Source organism: Heliconius melpomene, chromosome 14 (genome assembly GCF_056956725.1).
Source record: "Heliconius melpomene rosina isolate 202511_hmr_F chromosome 14, ASM5695672v1, whole genome shotgun sequence".
In the NCBI taxonomy this organism is placed as follows: Eukaryota; Metazoa; Arthropoda; class Insecta; order Lepidoptera; family Nymphalidae; genus Heliconius; species Heliconius melpomene.
The window spans coordinates 7,169,674-7,190,915 of NC_140402.1; the positions used below are offsets into that span (position 1 = coordinate 7,169,674).

Here is a 21,242-nt window from a genome sequence, read left to right on the forward strand (position 1 = left end):
AGTTATGTTTTTATGTGATAACAACATCTGGCGAAAATTATCAGTTTTTATAAGATACTTGGTATACGAAAACCACTTTGGTTAACACGTGCATGCATATCCTTGATAGTTAAATTGGCTGTAATTATTGTATTAAAAAGAAATCACCTAACTGTATTTTTCAGAATTGTTACATGGGTAGCACTGTTATATGATTATTATTTAGCTTCCAATATAAGAATTTAACATAATGTAGTTTCGTTTTTCTTATTTCTTTATTTAAATTCATGTAATTTTTTTTATAATACTTTAACTGCTCCTTAATAAGAAAACCAGAACTACCTTGATAGGTATTGTACAGTAATTTTGGTTTCAGCAATATAATATATTATACTAGCTTTTACGAGTGCCAGTGTAATGGCCAATATTCCATCAGCTTATCGTAAAACGCTATAATAATAAAAATAGTAATTCTATATATAAACTATCCAACACATTTTTTTTTTCAATTTGAAACAGTAGTGCCTGAGGTTAGTGCATTCAACCTAACAATCTCTTCAGCTTTATAATATTATTTTGTTAGTATAGAAATATAGATTGCGTATATTTTTTAAATAAAATAAAAATACAACAATTTAATACAATAATTTTTATTTAAAAATATTTACAACCTCTTTGTTTATTGTAAACCTGTAGTCATTATGAACTTCTTGCTTTTTTTAAGTCCAAATATGAATTAATATCAAACAAATTTAGTATTTTAAGTATCAATTAGTACAAAATCATATATATTTTACATAAAAATTATCTATATATACGTAACTACGTATGTACACTTAAAAACGAAGCACCTTTTATTGACTGCGTAATACCAACATTGTAATCAATATCGAAAAAAAATATATAATGACACTGCACAGTTTTTAAAACGTTATTTTAATTTTTACACAATTATAAAAATCCAAATTATAATTAGATTAAAAAAAATTAGATAACAGTATTTTTTTTATAATCTATTTATAATTTTACTATATCCTACAAGCACTCCTCAGCACGTTCTTCTTTTTGCCGCCGGACCGGTGCTTGGTTGGTCGCAGCAGGATTGTGCCGTTTGTGTTGTGATTTGTAAATGTGCCTAAAATAGAAAAGAATATATATTATGTATAAAGCGTTATTACCTACTCTCAAAGTAGGTATACATAATAATTATTATATAATGACTCTATATAGAGACTTTGAACAGAGAAATTATACTCTATGAATAACAAACAACAAGAATTACAATTGTGTATGCTTTTCTCCTTTAAATTCCGGAACATTTAAAATATAAAATGCTTGAAACCCTCCAACTACCGTCATTCTTTGATTCGAAAATATATTTTTTAACATGTTAAAAAATATATTTTTATAAAACAGGTAGTAGCGGTCCAAGTGCTTTCTTGCTACGGTTTTTTTACATTTTTTCTAAAAAAAGTAAAAAATCGTATAGACTATTAAACACCAACCAATAACCGGGGCTTGGCAAGGCTGGGCCTCAGTGGAATGTTCTCGACGCATGTCCGCCAGACACCGGGCTGCCAGTGCGCGGAACACTGCCCCCACGTTGACGTCCTCCTTCACCGACGCCCGCATGAGCCGGCAGCCGAGAGCTCGCGCCACTAGCTCTGCTTCATCCCTGGGATAAAATTGATTCATTTGTTTTGATATCAAAGGATGTTGATCGGGGTCTTGTTAAATAGATAACCTTTTATATCAAATCGATTTCACGCTTTCTCCCTCCTGTAGCAGGGTAGGCAAATGGAACGTAGTGTTAAGACTCAGATGAAGCTTTTTCAAGGATAATCCATTTTTGGATGAAAACTCAATGGCTACGGACTAGACTGGTGGCGCACCACCAACCTTTAAAAAGGACGACCACGACCGCTCTGTCAAGAGTGAAACGACACAGAAGAAGAAGAAGAGCAAAACTTAACGCTGCAAATGAGCTATTTCTTATATTTTTACCATTTGTTACTTGACTATACAATAAAACAAATTATTTTGTAATGTAACTAAGTATTTTCAGTATAAGAATTTCTTAAAAGAAACTGCCATTTTTATCTTTATAATTGAATAACAAATTGAAAGTTATAAAAAAAAGCTGAGCTTAAAATATAAGAAGACTTGAACTCTTTTGTCCAGACATTTCCATTAGAACGATCATATAATTTTTTATTCATTTCATAAAATTTCGAAAGTGTTAATAATAATTTAGATGAATGCTAGACTTTGACATAAAAATAAGATACAATTTTGTATAAAACACTACTGACTGGCAAATTTCGTGTACAATAATTGGATGTGTGCCAAAACTAATGACTGTTGGCTGTATTTGTTCGAGATAAATCAAATTTTAAAATTGCAAATCATTAAATATAATTTCAAGAACCAACTGCACTTACGGCCCGACCACGCATTGATCCATGAGGTCAATTTTATTCTGAACGATAATCGTTGGAATCTCCCCACATTCATTTTCTACCTGAAAATAATGAAATTAACAATTACTTTTACCTATTTTATATATAAAAGTTTCATTAGAAATAATTAAGGTACCACGTACCTACTAAGAAACGTGGTAAGAGATTGAAATGAAAAGTGTCTTTTTAAGCTATAATAATAATTTTATTACTAAGTATGTATAGTTTTACAAACTTAATCCAGTTGAATATGTTAATTAAACTCTAATTATATTAAGAAACATATTTCTACATAAATAAAATTAAATTTTAAGTAGACCAATATATCGTACCTATACATTTTACATATTCCTTTTTAGGTTTATATTCTTGCATATAGTTTTGTAGTCAGAGATAATCTAAATATAAAGGCCAAATTTTAAGGTAGATTTGGGTTTCTTTACTTTTCATGGATTCGAAACATTTTTATTACTTTATACATAATTATACCTTATTTACTTAGTTATTCCTAAATTGGCCTCGCCATTTTAATATAATAATTCATTTGAATGTTTAGTACCTAAATATAAAAAACGCTGCGTTGTGTCATTCTCTTGTATGTCGCTAAATAAATAATTTTATAACTTGTAAAACTGGTACCTATTGCAATAAAAAACAATTTTGTAAAACTTTATGTTATATCTTGTTATAAAAAATGTTAGGTAAGACTTTCAAATATTAATATATATCGAAATTGGAAGTAAAATTAGAAATAAAATTGTCCTAATATATAGAGTCATGTTGTAATAGTAACGATTATTATATTTTTTTTTATATTTTTACATTACTCAAATTGAGAATAAAGTTTTTGAAATCCACTAATGTACTAAAACTTATTTATAATAAGTATCCCTAGGTTTTAATTTATTCGAATAAAAAAAACATAAAGTAAGTAATATAATAAAGCTTTGTTGATTTTTATCGTAATCGTAATAAAAATAACCGGTACCTACAACCAGAATTTGTGTAAATTTTTGCAACAAAAACTTCGAACACTGTGGATTTTCACCTTTACTACTTCTAGTTACAATAACACTTCCAATAGCTACTTCCAGGAGTTGCTGAATACTCAGCACCCATGCAGTTTTCATCACGACCCACCGCCTAACCTCGGACTTATTGCCCCAATAACCCTTGACGAAACACGTAATTGCCTTCGACGCATGAAGAACGGAAAAGCGGTGGGACCTGACGACATTCCGATCGAAGCGTGGAAATCGTTGGGCTCTCTTGGTGTGCTCATGCTTACTGACCTTTTTAACCATATCTTGAAACTGGTAAGATGCCGCATCAGTGGCGGCTTAGCTTTATTACCCCTATTTACAAGGGAAGGGGCAGTGTTCAAGATTGTGGTAGTTATAGGGGCATTAAGCTTATGAGTCATACCATGAAGCTCTTCGAGCGCATGATCGACCTCAGGCTCCGCCGAGATGTACTGTCTCTGAGTCTCAATATGGATTTCAGCCAGGATCGGGCACCATGGACGCCATTTTCGCCCTCAGAACTTTGATGGAGGCATACAGGGAAAAAAGGAGAGCTCTGCACGTGGCCTTTTTAGATCTGCAGAAGGCCTTTGACTGTGTGCCTCGTCAGTGTATCTGGTGGGCATTGCGATCCAAAGGGATCCCTGAGGCCTATATTGAGATTATCAGGGGCATGTACCACGATTCCACTTCTATGGTTAGGACTGCTGTTGGCGACACTAGACTCTTCCCGATTACAGTGGGGGTTCACCAGGGCTCGGCTCTTAGTCCGTTCTTATTCAATGTAGTGCTCGATACTGTCTCGGCTCACATCCAGGACCATCCTCCATGGCTGATGATGTATGCCGACGACATAGCACTCATTGCCGAGAACCGACTGACGCTGGAGCGTAAAGTGAACCTCTGGAAGGGTACGCTTGAGAACGGCGGTCTTAAACTAAATGTGTCGAAGACAGAGTACATGGCCTGCGGGAGCCGGGACTCGAGCACCATCCTTATAGGTCCTGAGCCAGCCGTTAAGTCGGAGAAGTTCAGGTATCTTGGATCCGTTATGCACGAGTCTGGAGGCATCGACCACGATGTCCATGGCCGGATAAGCGCTGCCTGGGCCAAATGGCGGGAGGTCACTGGTGTGGTCTGCGACCGCAGAATACCGCCAAAGCTCAAGGGGCTGATATACAAGAGCATCGTCCGACCGGTTCTTTTATACGGCAGCGAATGTTGGCCAGCACTATCTCGGCACACTCTGGAGCTTCACGTCACGGAAATGAAGATGCTGAGGTGGATGTGCGGCGTAACGCGGTCTGACCGCATACGCAACACATTCATTCGAGGTAGTCTTGGGGTCCGTGACGTAGCGGATAAGCTCCAAGAGCGTCGCTTGAGATGGTTTGCCCACGTTACGCGCCGGCCTAAGAACTATGTCGGACGCAAGTGCCTTGCTATACTAGTTCCTGGGGCGCGACCTCCCGGACGCCCAAGGAAGCGCTGGTTGGATGTCGTGATGCAGGACATGAGAGCCAATGGTCTAACCACCGAGGACGCAAAAGATCGTGCAAAGTGGAGTAGGTTAAGTAGGAAGGCAGACCCTGGTAACAGCCGGGATTAATGCCAGGAAGAAGAAGAAGAAGAAGAGTTACAATAACATCCTCGAATTTGAAATGAATCTTCCTTTTATGATTTTAATAAGCCTGACAAACGTAACATGCACAAAATCGATTTAATTAGCGATTTATTTTAAAATAAAGATCAGGAAAATTAAAAAAAAAATGTTTTATATATATTTTTTAATATCAGTTTTTAAACACCACCTAATATCTAAAAAGACCAATATATAAAACTTGAATAATAAACTCCACATAATCTTAGTTGTAACTTAAATTTTAGAGAGGACAATCTGGACTCCCCTGTCGACCAGTCATTATTTCTATATCATCAACAACAGACTGGACTTCCGCTGATGACGTCAAATTCCTCGCAAGCAGCACTCCACGACCCGCCGCCGAGCAGTTGATGCCCATAACATATCCATCGTCAATATCGATAAAAATATACTTGGAAACTTTATCGCACGAACGAATCTGATTCTTCACTTCCTCCGATCCATAATAATAAACTACCTTTTGTTTTCCGGCATTGTTTACATAACTCGACTTGAGCAGCGTATCACCAAAGACCACATCCTTATGACAATCGAGTTCAAATCGATTTATTTTCTGAAACTGAATGCTCTCGCAGCTGTCGCGTCGTCTTTGTATCGGCGGCCAATAGTATACGGCGTACCAATTTCCAATTAACTGGTTTATGTCGAACCCGTCGCCGGTTCTGTAGTAGTTGAGGCACTGTTCCTCGTTCCTCACATTCGAGCAGGTCACGCCGGTTGAAATTATGGCAAATAATGCAAAAAACTTGCAAAACCACCGCGACATCTTGTAATATATTTGTACTTCTGTATATTTAATATTTTGCACGATGCACCAGAGCGAATATAAGAGTATGTTGTGATGGGATGTTAGTATGTACTGGTATCGTATGTTTAGATTAGGCGTATTGTAGCGGAAAGTGGCGTGGGTCGCGACATAGTTTATCTTTTGTTCCTTATCAAATTGCTTTATATGAATAAACTAGTAATTAATTTTTGTTTTGGCGCACAGATAATTAAAAATATGCCTAAGAATACTATAAAATTATTACCTGAGATTGCTTATTTATTAACACTTAAAGGTAATGAAATAATCATTAACCATATTTTACTAAACCCTATAATAAAAAAAATCATTACCTTTAGTTTCCACGAGTGTAGCGCTAAGAAAGAATCTCTATCCGTGGTAGAGAAGGCCAGGACGCACGCGTGCGCTCCTCGGTAGTAGGCTTTGGTGATCGCGTCGAATTCCTCCTGCCCCGCTGTGTCCCAAAGCATTAACCGGACTTCTTCTCCATCGATCCTGGGTAACATAGAAATATAATATATATATATATATATATATTTTTATCAGCTTTATTTTTATGATTTTTTAATTGTTCTCTATATTTTTACCCACTTATTTCAATAAGCAAAAAGTAAATCAATAAATATTATATAATTAAAAATAAAATATACTAAGTACATACAGATTCTTGTCTCGTTAGGCACTGCCATGAAATAGCACAGTTATAAAAAGTGAATTGGAATGTGGGGTACGCAGTACACTGTCGCATTCCTCTTCGTTTGCCTCTTAAGGAATATAATGAAAGTACACTCGCTATAAATCTAACCTTTCTAAGGAATTTAGTTAAAGGTGATACTTTAGAATTAGGCGAAAAATATGTGAAATTGTTATAAAATTATTAAAAAATACAAAAGACAATTAAGATTTTTGGTAAATTTATGTTTCTTAACAAAAAAGATAATATCCAGATAAACTAATAACTATTACAAAATAATGATTTTAAATAAATTCAAATTAATGGCATGTAATAAGGTTGTAGGTTGATGATATTGGACAAGACGAAAGAGACATGTAGAGACCGTAGCATTAGGCCTTCTCATTCTCTTCTCTTTGGCTATCACGCTAAAGATAAAATCTGAAACAAAAAAAACTTACTCGATTTGTCTTTCCAAAAAGTCAACTCCTATAGTTTTCTTGTAGTCCCTAGTGAAGGTGCCGCGGCAGTAGCGCTGTATCATGCTGGACTTGCCGACGCCGCCGTCCCCTACAATCACCACCTTGAGCGCCACCTCCAGCTCCTCCTCGCGCATCCTCGCCGTACACGCGTTTCACCGCACATTAGTGATAAATTACAATCTGAAAGTAAATAACATAATGTTTAAGTAATTTTTATGTTTTCTTTATATATTTTGACTTCAAAGTCTGTAATTGGTACTTGACAGAGCTATCCTATAAACGAGAGCAGTACTTCGTACATGGTCTGACTTGTGCTTTACTTTAACCCTCTGCCTACCTCGCTACAGGCGGGATACAGCTATAAGCTGAAAAAAAAAATACGACAGGTATACAAAAAAGGTAGCCTCAAGTAAAACACATAAAAGCATAAATAATGCCCCATTAAGTCTGTAATAGAAGCGAGCTAAGCGTTTCCACGCTTACAAATTTATTTAGAGACGGCAAGCAGTTGTTTGTTCATACGATCTTAGAACCTGTTTTTTGTGCACCTGTTTCGATCATTGAGTTAGTCGCGTTGCCCTGATTTAGATATGTCTTTTGAGTAAATGTTTAATTTTTAGTATTATTTTGCAAAAAAACAAATAAAATGAGCGCTTTTATTGAAGGAATAAAGTGGAATATTAATGGATAACATATTTTTGAATTGAATTGAATTCTTGATATATGGCGTTTCGAGCGTGCCAACATATTTTTAGTAAAACTAATTCGATTTGTCAAAATTAAAAAATATATATATTTATACTTTTATTACCCCCCGAGCCACAGCTGGGGTCCATTTTTATTTATTAACAATTGTGAAAAATATGTGATTAAAATATTATTTATTGTTTAAGAACATAAAAGCACAAGACGGAAAGTAATCAAATTAAAAAAGCTCATAAAACCTGTCACAGATTAAAAATTCAATTAGTTTTTCTTACGTTTTTATTATCTTATATTTTGAAAATAAACTTAACGCTGATTGTTGCAATAAATAATAATTGTAATTATAATAAATAACAACTAAAATTAGATAAATTAAAGAAATTGTAAAAAATATTGGTAGATACGAAGCGGAAGGAATCTTTTCAACGATTTTACTTTCGCGCGCGTTTCTCTGGTGGAATCCACAGCGTCATGCGACGTGATGGCCACGTTTATTATGTCAAAATTAAAATTAAATCAGCTTCACGCTGTATCCCGTACGCAGCAGGGTAGGCAGAGGGACTCTAGTGTTTAGACACTCCGTTCCCGAATTTCTGGAGGCGGTGGAACTCAACGCGGCGCTTTGCCTCGATACCAGAGCGAAGAAAATATAAATTTTAAATAAATATTTCTTTCACTCGAGTGGAGATCAAACCCACAACCAGTCGGGTTTACAGGCACATTTCGGGCCCCAGTGCCTCGACTGGCCATCTCATTATGTCAAGATGTACTAACGTAATTCCTTTGTTTATATTTTATACCTAATAGAACGGTAGAGCTAATTGTCTCTGTGAAAGGTCAAAGACGTTCGCTTTTGTTTCATATTGACATGTTTTTCGACCTTTAAACAGGTGATCCGTGGTGTCTCGGTAGGGAAATCTCTTTGCTTGATAAAAATTACAGTACATCCAAAGCTGTGCTAAAAAGAGAATGTCTACAATCTCTTTTCCAAACTTTTTTATATTTTTAAATATAAAAAGTTGTTGTTTGGCAAAGAAACATTCTAAGAGGGAAAATGTTCAAATTGGTAAGAAAAAATAGAAACCTAGTTCAATTAATATAACACGTAAATGTGAGAAATTTTTGCTACATCAATTTAGCATCCCACGCGACCAGAGCTTTTGTAAAATACGATGATTCGGCGAAACATTTCAATGGAAGATCTTAAAGTGAAACGAATAAATAATAATATGTAAAGTGCCTGCAATTAAATTGTCTGAGTCATAAGCTTATACAAGCAAGAATTGTTAAGCCAATGTTTTGTATCACAAGTATCTGTATCCCTCACAAAACAGGGTAGGCAGAGGGAACCTAGTGTTAAATTACTCCGTTCCCCACTTTCTGCCTAGTTCTGGAGGCATTGCGTGTTGAGTGGCAAAACTCAACTCAACTCAACGTAAATAAATATTTCACTTCCTCGAGTGGGGATCGAACCCACTACCGTCACGATACACACCCTTGCGCCGCTGCGCCACTACGGCCTCGTATATAGTAGTACTTTGTGCTTATTTGTAGGTTACGTAGGTACTCAATCATTCGTTAAAGTAAGGGAGGTCACCTCGATTATTTATGCAGAGGAGTGACCAAAATCCACTACAGCATGATAAACAGAATGACCACATGATTGTTTAAACAGTACATGCAAAAATGTACCTACTTCAAAATTACATTAATTATTATTGTTGTTGTCTAAGGTTTAGTTGTTTTCATTTGGAATTTTATGATATATTTTTTCACATTCCTACTTAAAACGGGAAATAGAGGTCGTAGAGTATATAATAATATAAGAATAGAAGACATCTATAGAAAATTATACATCAAACATTTTATTTGAGGTTGTCGTGGTCGTTCATTTTCTTGGTCTGTTAACGAGTTCCGCCACACAACAAGCAATGCCTACAGAATTTGTTGGAAAGTGGAGTATAGAAGTGTATTAATGGGAACGGAGTGTCTTCATAGGTTCCTAGGTTCCCTCAGCCAACCATGTTTTGTTATGGATACAGTATGAAGCTAAAAAAGACAAAATATTATATTTATCAATTCGTGAAAGTTAGCTAGCAAAACCATAAATATATGTAGTATATAATAATAATTTAATACGTGTAATATTATGGCTTTAGATTTAAGATAAAGTTCTATAATATTATTATGAATAATTTATAATAAAATTCTCATCTTTCTTGGGATAGGTGCGATTTACGATCGATTCACTCGTAAACATGTTTACGGTTATTTATGTTTTAGTGAAAGTATATTATTAGATTCTAATACAACTTGTGGATTCAAAATATAATATAATATTTTAAAAATGGAATGAATATTTTATATTTGGCTGTTATTTTTTTTTATTTACGTAAAGTAATACTGGCCATTCTGCCTTTATTTGTTCATGATGTTTTTTACCAATAACTCACGAACATATTTTTGTTATTCATTTAATGGTTTTAACGACACAATAGCAAGGAGGGCCGAAATAACTCCGTTCCCAATAAAATAGTTCCATTCGAAACATTAATAATGTCTACAATAATTACAGTTAGAACTATCATTTATTTATTTTTTTACTATAGAATAGTAAATAATTATGAATACCGTTTGAATGCATAGTGTTAATATTAAATTGGATCATGTTCCAGATAAAATGTAAATAAAAGCAAGAAGTAGATGCAACATAACAAATAAATAAAAAAAACCCATAAGATGAACTACTTGCGCAAAATATATGAATCGTTGAAATCAATCACGCGAAGCGATTTAAAAGTTAAATCACGACTAAGTAGGTGTAGTGTTGAGTTACACGGTATACGCTATTATATTTATAATTTATATTTACTGCACTTTATCACGCGGTTGTATTCGGTTTTAATTTAAAATTTATTAACTTAGTATTTATAGACTTTGGGGCCAGTCGTGGCGCAGCCCATAAGCATGTGACTGTAAACGCGACGGGTTGTGGGTTCGATTCCCACTCACGGAAATGAAATATTTAATATTTTCATATCTTCGCTCTGGTGTTCCGTCAGTCAACGCGCTATGCTTCCAGAATTCGGTTTGAAATGGGCAACGAAGTGTCTTAACTCTAGATCCCCTACTACTCTAACTACCCTGCTGTGTGCGGGATACAGCGTGAAGGTCAAAAAAATGAAATTTAAAATCTTAGTTGTTTAATCTAGCAAACGATAATTGTCGTTACTACTAATACGATACTTTTAATCCCTCATAAGCCTTCTTTAATTAGCTTTTCGTCCGAATTGAAACGGAATTCAACATACACTTTCTTAAATAAAACTCCAAAGCTCATACGAACATCAGCAAAGCATTACATAAGTATCTACGTATGTGAAAATAAATTTAAAGCTGTTTAAAGATTCCATACCACATAAATATTTAAAAAAACACCTTAAGTACCACCATAAGAAGAAAAATAAACATAAAAATATTACAAGTAAAAAGAAACATTTGCATTGCAACAGACAGCAATGAACATACAACTTTATAGCTATTATATATGCAAAAGTGTCGATGTTGGGGCCAGTCGTGGCGTAGGGGCACAAAGTGTTACTTGTAAACGCGACTGGTTGTGGGTACGATCCTGCTAAATATTTCGAAGCTGATAAATATTTAAAAGACATCGTTAAATACCACCGTGTGAATAAAAAAACAGTAAAAATATTACAAGAAAAAAATACACTTGTATTGCAACAGACAGCAATGAACGTATAATTTTATAGCTTTTATATATGTAGATGTTCGATATTTGCATCGACTCGGTGACCGTAAACCGATACCGACTCGTCCACATTGTGGTCGAGAAATTGAAATCGAATTACCGATACTGTTAGCTGTACAACAGGATGTCTGAGTGTTACCGCTTAATGGATGACTGCTATTTCACACACTTGTAAGTTATGAATATATTTGTGATATAAATATATCATAATTAATATAGTATAAGAATGTGCATCCGTTAGTGATGTAGTTAAGAAAGATTATTTCGATCTTTATAAGTTTATAGCTTGAAACATTTTTATTATGAATTTCAAATGTTAATATAATTTTATTGATGATATGTCATAATATTTCATTTAATAAAATATTTATTTAATAATATATTTTATTGACTAAATATTTTGTATGTTTTTTTTATATTATTAGACCTGTATGCTTGTCAAGTGTATGCAAACTCTAAATTTAAATATAATAATAGTGTCAAGTGTCAACACTCAACACCTGTCACAATAAGCCAGACGCAAAAAAGAACACGACCGTAACTTAATCAAGCGGAATAACTCCGGATCGAATGATACATCAGTTATGACATTTTGAAACCAAATAATATTATTAAAAATGTTTACATATATATTTTAAATATTCAATAAAATTAAGCAATACTAGATAAATATTTCTTATGTTTGGGCTATAATCTGCATCGGGAAACACGATATCTTATTAATTATATGCAAAAATAAAATTTATATAACATTATATATACATATATCTTCTATTCTTTATTAGTTTATCTATATCGTAAATTATTTATTTGTTACTTACATAATTATTATTCACAGCATAGATGTGTGTATATTTGATGGTCAGTGCCATTATTTTTTTTAATTTTCATGCTTTTACGTAAGAAGTGATTAACTGTCAATCAAAGTGAGCCGCTAACTTTCGCGCATAAATCATACGAGACGGCGGAAGCGCTTCGCAGCATCCTCAATTAGCTTGCAAGCAATGGTAGCGTCAGTTTACGAACAAATTTACAAGTATTTTATGGTGTTTAGAAGAAATTTTAAATTAATATCAATAACTTACTTACTTTATATCTTACTGTATTATGTACTATTAGATAAAAGTATACATTTTATTATATAAGTAAAATAAAATATGAAACTAAGATTTAGTTTGTATATTTATTGTAAAAAAGATTAGCAATAATTTTTTTTTCTTCTTTTTGCACATTTGCAGGGTAGGCGAAGGGAGCCTAGGAACTTAGTCTTAAAATTAAATTTCCGTTGTGCATTGCGTGTAAATATTAAATATTTAATTTCCTCATGTGGGAATAGAACCCAATCAACACCAACTTAGCATAATCTTAGAACTAAATTGTAAATATTTCAATACAACCAGACATAATTAAGACGTCAGTGACGGATGGTCACTCACCTTGCTAACGGAATGCGCATATTCTCGTGCATCAGGCTGCGATCGCTTTCATTGTCTTTTAAACTCATTAGGTTGCGCTTACAATGTATAACGGTCCTAATTCCAAGTAAACTAAATTGTTCATTCACAAATTAGCCTTCGTGTAGTTTTTAATTTATTTTAATAAATTATAAATAATATAACGTTACGGTATATTATATAACTAAAATGAAGTTTTCTTGGACTAATGGCCGTGGACTATTTCTGAATGTAAACTCGATTGTTGTGGGTTCGATCCCACTCGGAGATGATTATATTTATATTTAAATTATTTAATTCTTTTCGCCCTCAAATATGCAATATCTTGAAAATTAAATAGAATGTAGAGAAGTAGAGAAGTTACCTAACACTAACTTCAAAATTTATTAGAATCTAACGTTAAATTTTCTAAATTTTTGCAAATATTAAAATAAATGACATTTAAAGATTTATTTAAGCATATTTGACACTTTAACAGATACAAAATTAAATGCATAGAATGTATATTGATTGTAACATGCGTTCAGTTTATGAATGGCGCGTCCTTGCTTGGGGTGATTGCCCTGCCGTCAGATAGCCCTACACGAAGCAAAGAAATGTTAATCACGTAAACAACCTTAGGGCTGGTCGTCAGCTACTGTTAGGCAAAAACATTATTATATCGCAACAGACTTCATGTATATGCAATATTTATCATGGGAATTGATTATTTTTTATGTTTGCTTTATTATATTTTTCTAATAAAAAGTTATAATAATAAAAGTATATAATTTTACTACTACTTGATTATAAATGTATGACACATTATACTTATACTTTCTTATATACTAGTATTAGTCTATATTATGATATCAAAAATATCTATATTGCTTACTTCTAATTATGAGCTTCACCCTATATCCTGCACATAGTAGAATAGGCAGAGGGAATCTAGGAACCTAGTGTTGCGACACACCGAATGAAGAACATTCAGACACTTCCGCTCTCTACTTTATGTCTAATTAAGAAAAGACGGCGCTCTTGATCTTAGTCCAAGTTAAACATATAAATCTACAATATTACGTTTTGCTATGTGGGAATTAGTAAATAAATAAAATGTTAAATATATTATATACATATATTGTACAGTTTCTTAGAGCCGTTGTTTTATTTGCTGTACAGTTAGCACAGACTGAATGGACCCGTGTGTACCAACGCGGTTATTTCTCTTTTATGAATATTAGTCGATATTTATGTAAGGCTATTATAATAAAGTATATCAACCATTCTACGTGTATTTAGTTTTCTTAATGCTAATGGTCTAAAATTATTCATAATCTTATAATATTTTAGCAGCATTTTATTTTTTTTTATGAAAGCTTATTAAATTCTAGAACATTCATTGAATAAAAAGTCATTGCACGAAATAAATCTTTACGTTAATTAGTTTAATCATAACACAACGGTAGAGTGGATATTTTGAATTCTGCTCAATTGATAAATTGGATTTCTCGTGAAGACTATATAACATTTAATTGTCTATAAGACTATATAAAATTAATATTCCTTACATTCCTACATATCCATAGATATATATACCGTGAAAATTCTTTTTGACATCGATTTTTTTGGTAACTAGCATTTTTTTTAACTAACAATACAAAATGGCATTTGCTTTCGTTTTTTGTAAACCATACTTTTAGGTGCTGGTTATTTTTTAAAGTATGGTCTGCAAAAATTTTGGCCGACATTTTTACGTCCTGGTGACGTCTCTGGGAAGCCTGGGGCACACAAGCGAAAAACATTTCATACGATGCACACAAGCCTACACCGTGCCTACAAGCCTATTTGAAACAAATTAATAAAGTTTAATTTAATAAAATAATTAGCTAACAAATATTAATAAATTATTATTGCAATAATACATAAAATAGAAACTGTAAAATTGGCGTGAAACATAACATGTGGCAACAGAATATAAAATAATTTGAATAGTATAAACTTTCGTTTAATATTTGTATGTTGAAATCGATTAAACTCTACAAGTGTGTCATAAAGAGTGAAAGTAACTTTTACTATTTTTAAAAGGCAATCTGTGGAAAATATGGAGGTTCGCGTGCCGGCTACGCAAGATCCGAGTATTTTTAAACTAAGTAATTGAAGGTAATTAACGTGCTAAATAGGATTTTATTGATGCTGGTATAGTACAACAGTCGATACTCGTGTAACGCTTACTAAATGTCGTTTTATAGCTTTAAATAATCGATAAGGCCGTATATTACGAGCCGCGCGTGGCTTCGCCCGCTTGTACACGATCATCATCTATTCACGATTATTAATATGAATTACTTTCGTGATGTAATAACAATAATACCTAAAGTTCCCTAATTCAATAAAACAGTTTTCAATAAAAAAATATTTATGAACCGATTGAAAGGAAAGGTGGGAGTTTGACAAAAGCCAGTGAAAAATAATAATTATGGCGTTTTTTATTATTCAAAAAATATGTATAAGATATTTTAATTAGTGTTCTGTTAAATATTCTATTTTGTACTATATGGAAAGGCTATGGGATATCATACAGCGCACTATTGATTTCAATGTAACTTACTAAATTTGGATTGTGTGAGGACAAAACTAGGTTATTAAGGTTATTTTCATTTAACCACGAAGGCGAAGCTGCAGGTATTAAAGCTGGTAATTTTATATAACTAGGACCGCCAACGACGTGGTCGTCACGTGATCAAATGAGGTAAACGAAGTACTAAAAAAATTATAGAACTACTTTCATTTATCCTCGATGACAGAAAATAAAATAAGAGAAACGTAAAAAGTTCTGAGGCTATCGTGGCGCAGTGCCAGAGCGTCTAACTGAAGTTCTGGATTCGATGTCTCATTGGGCCTTTGCCATATATTCCTTTCATTTCTGGTAATATAAAGCGCACAGCGCACTCATGGGTTCCACCACTTAATAAATACTCGATGCTTAGTTTTCTCCAAACTATTCGTAGAGACTTGAGAAGCAGAAATACGAGTATTTCAATAATTATCAGTACCCTTATAAATCGGAGAGCCTAGTTACAAATTGTCACTAGGCTCTTTGTATTTAAAGTATTAAGCTAAAAAAAGGAAAAGTAAACAAGCTTTAAGCGCAGGTCGACAGGTGCTCGACGCATCTGCTTGGTTCTTCCTTGTCCTTTTTTATGCTCAGTTTGTTAAAATACTTAGATACGTGCTTTTGCAAGGTAGGCAACTATAATCCCTCCTTTATTTTATATAATTGAAACTTATAAATAAATATTTTAAAAATAATTTTAACAGATATACAGTATGTGTGAAATTAGTGAGTACTAATATTTATACATGTACGTAAGCTTTAATCTTTGCTTATGGTGCTATCATGGAAAAATACATGGACGGATTCTGTAAAAACGCAGACAAGTCAATTCACCTTGCAGAGAATCGAACCCACAATCACCACATAATAATGACGTCACATATAAAAAAACACTATACGTAGATACGGTAAATAATAAACATGAGCAACAGACAGGCATTTCTTTAATTAAATATGTTTTTTTATATCAATAACAGTTACTACATCAGAAGTATCTTAAACAAATATTTTTGAAATACACATAATCTATGCATCACAAATTCAAACGGTTGCTACTTGAATAACTCAAATTGTTACGGAAGGCATTAGCATTCCGCGCGCGTTGATGTCTAATGTATGTACGAGTATGTTGGAAAATACGAGTAAACAAAACTGCTGACATTTTAGATTTGCATAGAAATTGACTAAATTTGGAGACACATCTATTTGTATTTGGTTCATTGTATGAAAGCTATAACTTTGTAAAGTCACTATTAGCTTAACCGGTTCGCAACCTCCTTTCATAGAAAGTTATTGTTGACTTCGAATTCTTCGTTTTCATAGAAATTCAAGTTTTATTAAATTATTCCAATTTCTTTTTTCTTTAGTTTGGGCACATCGAGCGAATGAATATGAAAGAATAGAAAAAAAGATATATAAAGGAAGAATAGTAAGAAAGGCAGGGTGAGAATTTGGTTGAACTTGACTTGCAAAGACAATATCTACGCTGCTGCTGGGAAGTGACGTAAATAATAAGAGCTTTATGAACAGGTTGATAACAGTAGACGAGGCGAAAGAGGTATGCAGAGACCTCTCTGGCTATTCCACTAGGGATAAAGCATGAAGCTTATATAGGTTAGTTATTATCTGCTTATGTTGTTTTCTTTTTCCTTCAATATTTTATAGTGGCGAAGATTATTACGGTAGAAAATTAAAACTTTAATGTTAAAGTAGATAAAACTACACATAAAATATTTTATTAAATACAATTATTTAATATATTTTTATAATAACATTTCTGAAATCAACGTTTCGAACTCTTTGGCCTGCGGTTACATATAAAGCCAGAAACAAAAGTGTTTTTTATTAGGTATTACTTTAAGGTTATGTAAAATTTAAGATGTAACATAATTTCCCAAAATTAATTTATTAATAACATAATCTCATGTTACTTCCTCAAACTTTTATGTTTCTCTATTGTTTTGCGTAATTTTTATATAATCTGTACAAGTATAAGCTGTCATTATTTGTTACGTTACATTTTTAATGAAACATCTTTAGTAAAACATTGTGATTTTCTGACATAAGTATAACAATAGAGACTTTTAATTACAAACAAGTGTAATTTAAATATAATTACTAGTAAATATAGTTTATTAATAAGTATGAAAATTTTATCTACTTATTATTAAATATTTAAGCGTACTTATATGAAAAGATTTCATTATTTTATTAAATAACGAAAACTCGGCCATTATTATACAGTTCAAATGTTTAGATTTTTTTATAATTTTTGTACCTAACATAACAATTTAGATCTTATGACTTTATTGTAAAATGAATTACATTTATTTTATCGAATGATGCAACAAATTGTCGAAAAGCTTTTATTAGTAAGTAAGCACTAAAAGTTTTACATGTTCACATAAAAAAACCATAAGAGTAAAAGTACTAATAATAAAAATAAAAAATACGAATGTAATTTATAATTATTGTTCCTATGAAATATAACATTGTATATTTTTAAGAAACCGCACAAGACAATGAGTGTAGTGTGTGATTTTAGTAGAAGATGCGTTAGATATCGCGCTGTGAAGCGTGAACCGTGACCGACGGACAACGACCTGGGAACTAACAAATTTTGTTACCACTAAAATTATTATAATATATCACATTTATTGTGTTTTTATTTGTTTTGTGTAATAAAATTTTAAAATATAGCAATTCTATATGTTATTTTTAAGCTCAATATTTTAATGTTCCTAATGGTTTCCAGAGTGTTCTCTTAATTAATCTTGTGAAAGAACGAAAACAATTTTTCAGGATATTTCATATTTTCATTTAATTTTGGCTCTTTGATAAGAAATAAAGAGACCAACTTATCATTTTTACAAAAAAAAATTGTTTTGGGAAGACGACTTTCTCTATTTGTTTCTATTAAGAAAAATAAAACTGATAAGAAAATGCCTCTAAATAAACCCAATGGCTCCAAAATGTTTATATTAAAATATTAAAACATTTTTTAATTCATAATCAAAATTAACGACCATGTAATGGTCGACATAAGATGAACCGTTTGTTTCCGTAACATTTTTCTCTCGTCTACTATATTCTACTACTTATACCATTATAATTTAAATAACAATAACTCATTTTAATTTCATTGATTAAAATACTCATGTGAGATCATTTTTTTAACTAAACCAAGCCCGAAATTGAGCTCTTATAAATAAACAGAATATTAAATATTTTGTACATTAATAAAAATATTTAATTTAAAAATAATCTATCTAACGCTACAAAATTGCATGTTTATGTCGAATTAATTAAATTTTTAATCGAACAATCATAGCGTTCGACAAGAGTTTAGTGTCTCACGATGTTAGTGTTTCTCTGGCGGAATAATGGAATATATCGCAATAAAAACTCCTGCAATACGTGTACGTCTCAGTTAATAAGTGAGAAAGCACCTCCAATTACAGTTTTGCTCCGACTAAATATCTACTTGTTAATTACAAAACAGCCGTAGAAAAAAAATAATTGATTCGTGCAGCTGCATGCTGGCCTTCGACACTATTTTATTAATGGCCAGTTAGCGACTCGGTAGCTTTAAATATTTTTAAACAAAGTTTATAGGTTACTTTTTCTAATCGTTTTTATTACTATAAAATTAGTCTAATATTTCATAGTTTTAATTATTTTGTAAATTAATCTAGAAAATAGGTTGATGTTCTATGTAAAATTAAACAACATTCCTACAATCAATTCATCAACTAGTAAGCTGGTAGTATTTTATTTTGTTCTATACATATAGCTAACGTCATTATCCATTCGACGATGGCATATTAAGAAAAGAATTCATGCAAAGTAAAAATATAGGTATATAGATATGAGTTAAATGAAGAATTCAATTCTCTTTGCACGATCCACAAAAACAAGTCTTTACGAGAGTAAACTGTGTCCCCGCTTAATTCATATTCTGCCATGTCGATGTTATATTAACGGCGTGCGGCAGGTAGATCCTGCCGGTGCCGCTTATTATATGTACATTCCTTACACCGACATCTCGGTCGCCATGCGAATGCTTTACGAGTTACAATTTAATAGTTTTGCGTCATTTTATATTTTGTAAATCTGTTTCTTTGTCAGTTGTTTTTTCTACTTCACTGTGTATCCCGCATGTAGCGGAATAGGCAGAGGGAGTTTAGATAAGTCACTCGTCTCCTCTCCTTTTAACCGAATTCTGTAGGCATTGCGTGTTGAGTGGCGCAACTCTACGCCGCGCTTTTGTTTCTACACCAGAGCGAAGAAATGAAAATATTCAATATATCATTTCCTGGAGTTCATTCGTGCGGGAATCGAATTTACAACCTGTTGCGTTTATTATCACACGCTTTATCGGTAGGATAAAATATTCAATGTTAATAAAATAACATGGCTTTCATAAGTATAAAACTTAAATTTAATGCCGTATCACAAACTGTGCTTTTGTAGAGATTGGCATAACTGGAGCAGTATGGCATTACGACACAAGTATTAACCTAATGTCTTAATTGAATAGAGTGTGGTAAATTGCTAGAGTAATTTATGTTCATTTAGTTAACATTTCTTAAGTTAAGTTAAATCTTTTAATCATAAGAGTTAAAAAAAGTTATAGTTCAAATTTCATATAAAAAACGAAAAGCCCTCAAATATTTATTTAATTGTCTCTATCCTTGTAACGAAAAAACAAATGATATGTATAAAAACATACAACTGGAAATAATTACCTAAAGTTTTGACTCGTATCTTAGTTCAAGAAGTTAGTAATTAAAAGGTTAATTCAATTTCACGATAGACCGTGAAACAAATAAAATAAAACAGGAAAATTAGTAGTCACGCTGAATTTGATTATTTTAAATTGGGCAATAAAGTATTTGAAGTACTTAAATACTAAAAATAGCTGTATAACCACATATAAATATATATACTATTTGTTTTTCTGCTATTATAGCTTAGTTTTTTAAGTTTATTATTATCTTTCTAAAATAAAATATTTTATTATTATCATATATTTATCATTAAAGCACATTATAACCTTAATATGAAAGCTCGAAAACTTACTTTAAGCTCCAGCTGCAGTACTCCGACATTAAAGGTATCACAATTTATTTTTCTCAATTTATATATATATAAAACTTCACAACACCTACACTTAGCACTTCAAAAAGTTAGTTTCTTCGAAAATAGTAGCACCGCGGTAAAACTAAAATTTACATTGGTTATTTGAAATATCTTCTCATACGTTCGCCGCTGACGGTGATTTAACGAAGACTAGTACTAAGTGTGGTAGGCTGCGTACGCGCAGGCTTTCAAGGAAAGTTCATCGTACGCCTGTGTCTATCCTGTACTCCAAATTATTACATGATTTAAGTATAACGTGTAACATATTGGATTGGAAGGCGCGTTATATTTATTTATTATTGTATTTATTTGTTAAGAATAATTGTATATTTCGCTTCGTAATAATTGTAATGTATAAATAATAATATACAAATTGAAATTAATTTATACAATGTAAAATATTTAGATACATTTGTCTTAAAGGTTTTTTTACGCGTAGTAAAAATCAAATAATATAAAATTTGATTCACTAGAAAAAAAATATTAACATATTAAATAAAATTATAAGGTT

General features: G+C 32.3%; 2 protein-coding genes across 2 annotated transcripts; both read right to left on the reverse strand.

Moving 5' to 3' along the window:
- Positions 1-645: 645 nt before the first annotated feature.
- Rab23 (RAS oncogene family member Rab23) lies at positions 646-20,904 on the reverse strand. Its single transcript, XM_085197455.1, has 6 exons — positions 20,672-20,904; positions 7,045-7,245; positions 6,243-6,405; positions 2,421-2,500; positions 1,485-1,654; positions 646-1,114 (listed from the first exon to the last, which is right to left on the reverse strand). The coding sequence occupies exons 2-6, from the start codon at positions 7,197-7,199 to the stop codon at positions 1,008-1,010; spliced, it is 675 nt and encodes a 224-aa protein (XP_085053581.1). The 5' UTR covers positions 7,200-7,245; positions 20,672-20,904; the 3' UTR covers positions 646-1,007.
- LOC146532215 (uncharacterized) lies at positions 5,232-6,004 on the reverse strand. The gene has a single exon (XM_085197457.1). The coding sequence runs from the start codon at positions 5,887-5,889 to the stop codon at positions 5,344-5,346; it is 546 nt and encodes a 181-aa protein (XP_085053583.1). The 5' UTR covers positions 5,890-6,004; the 3' UTR covers positions 5,232-5,343.
- Positions 20,905-21,242: the final 338 nt, after the last annotated feature.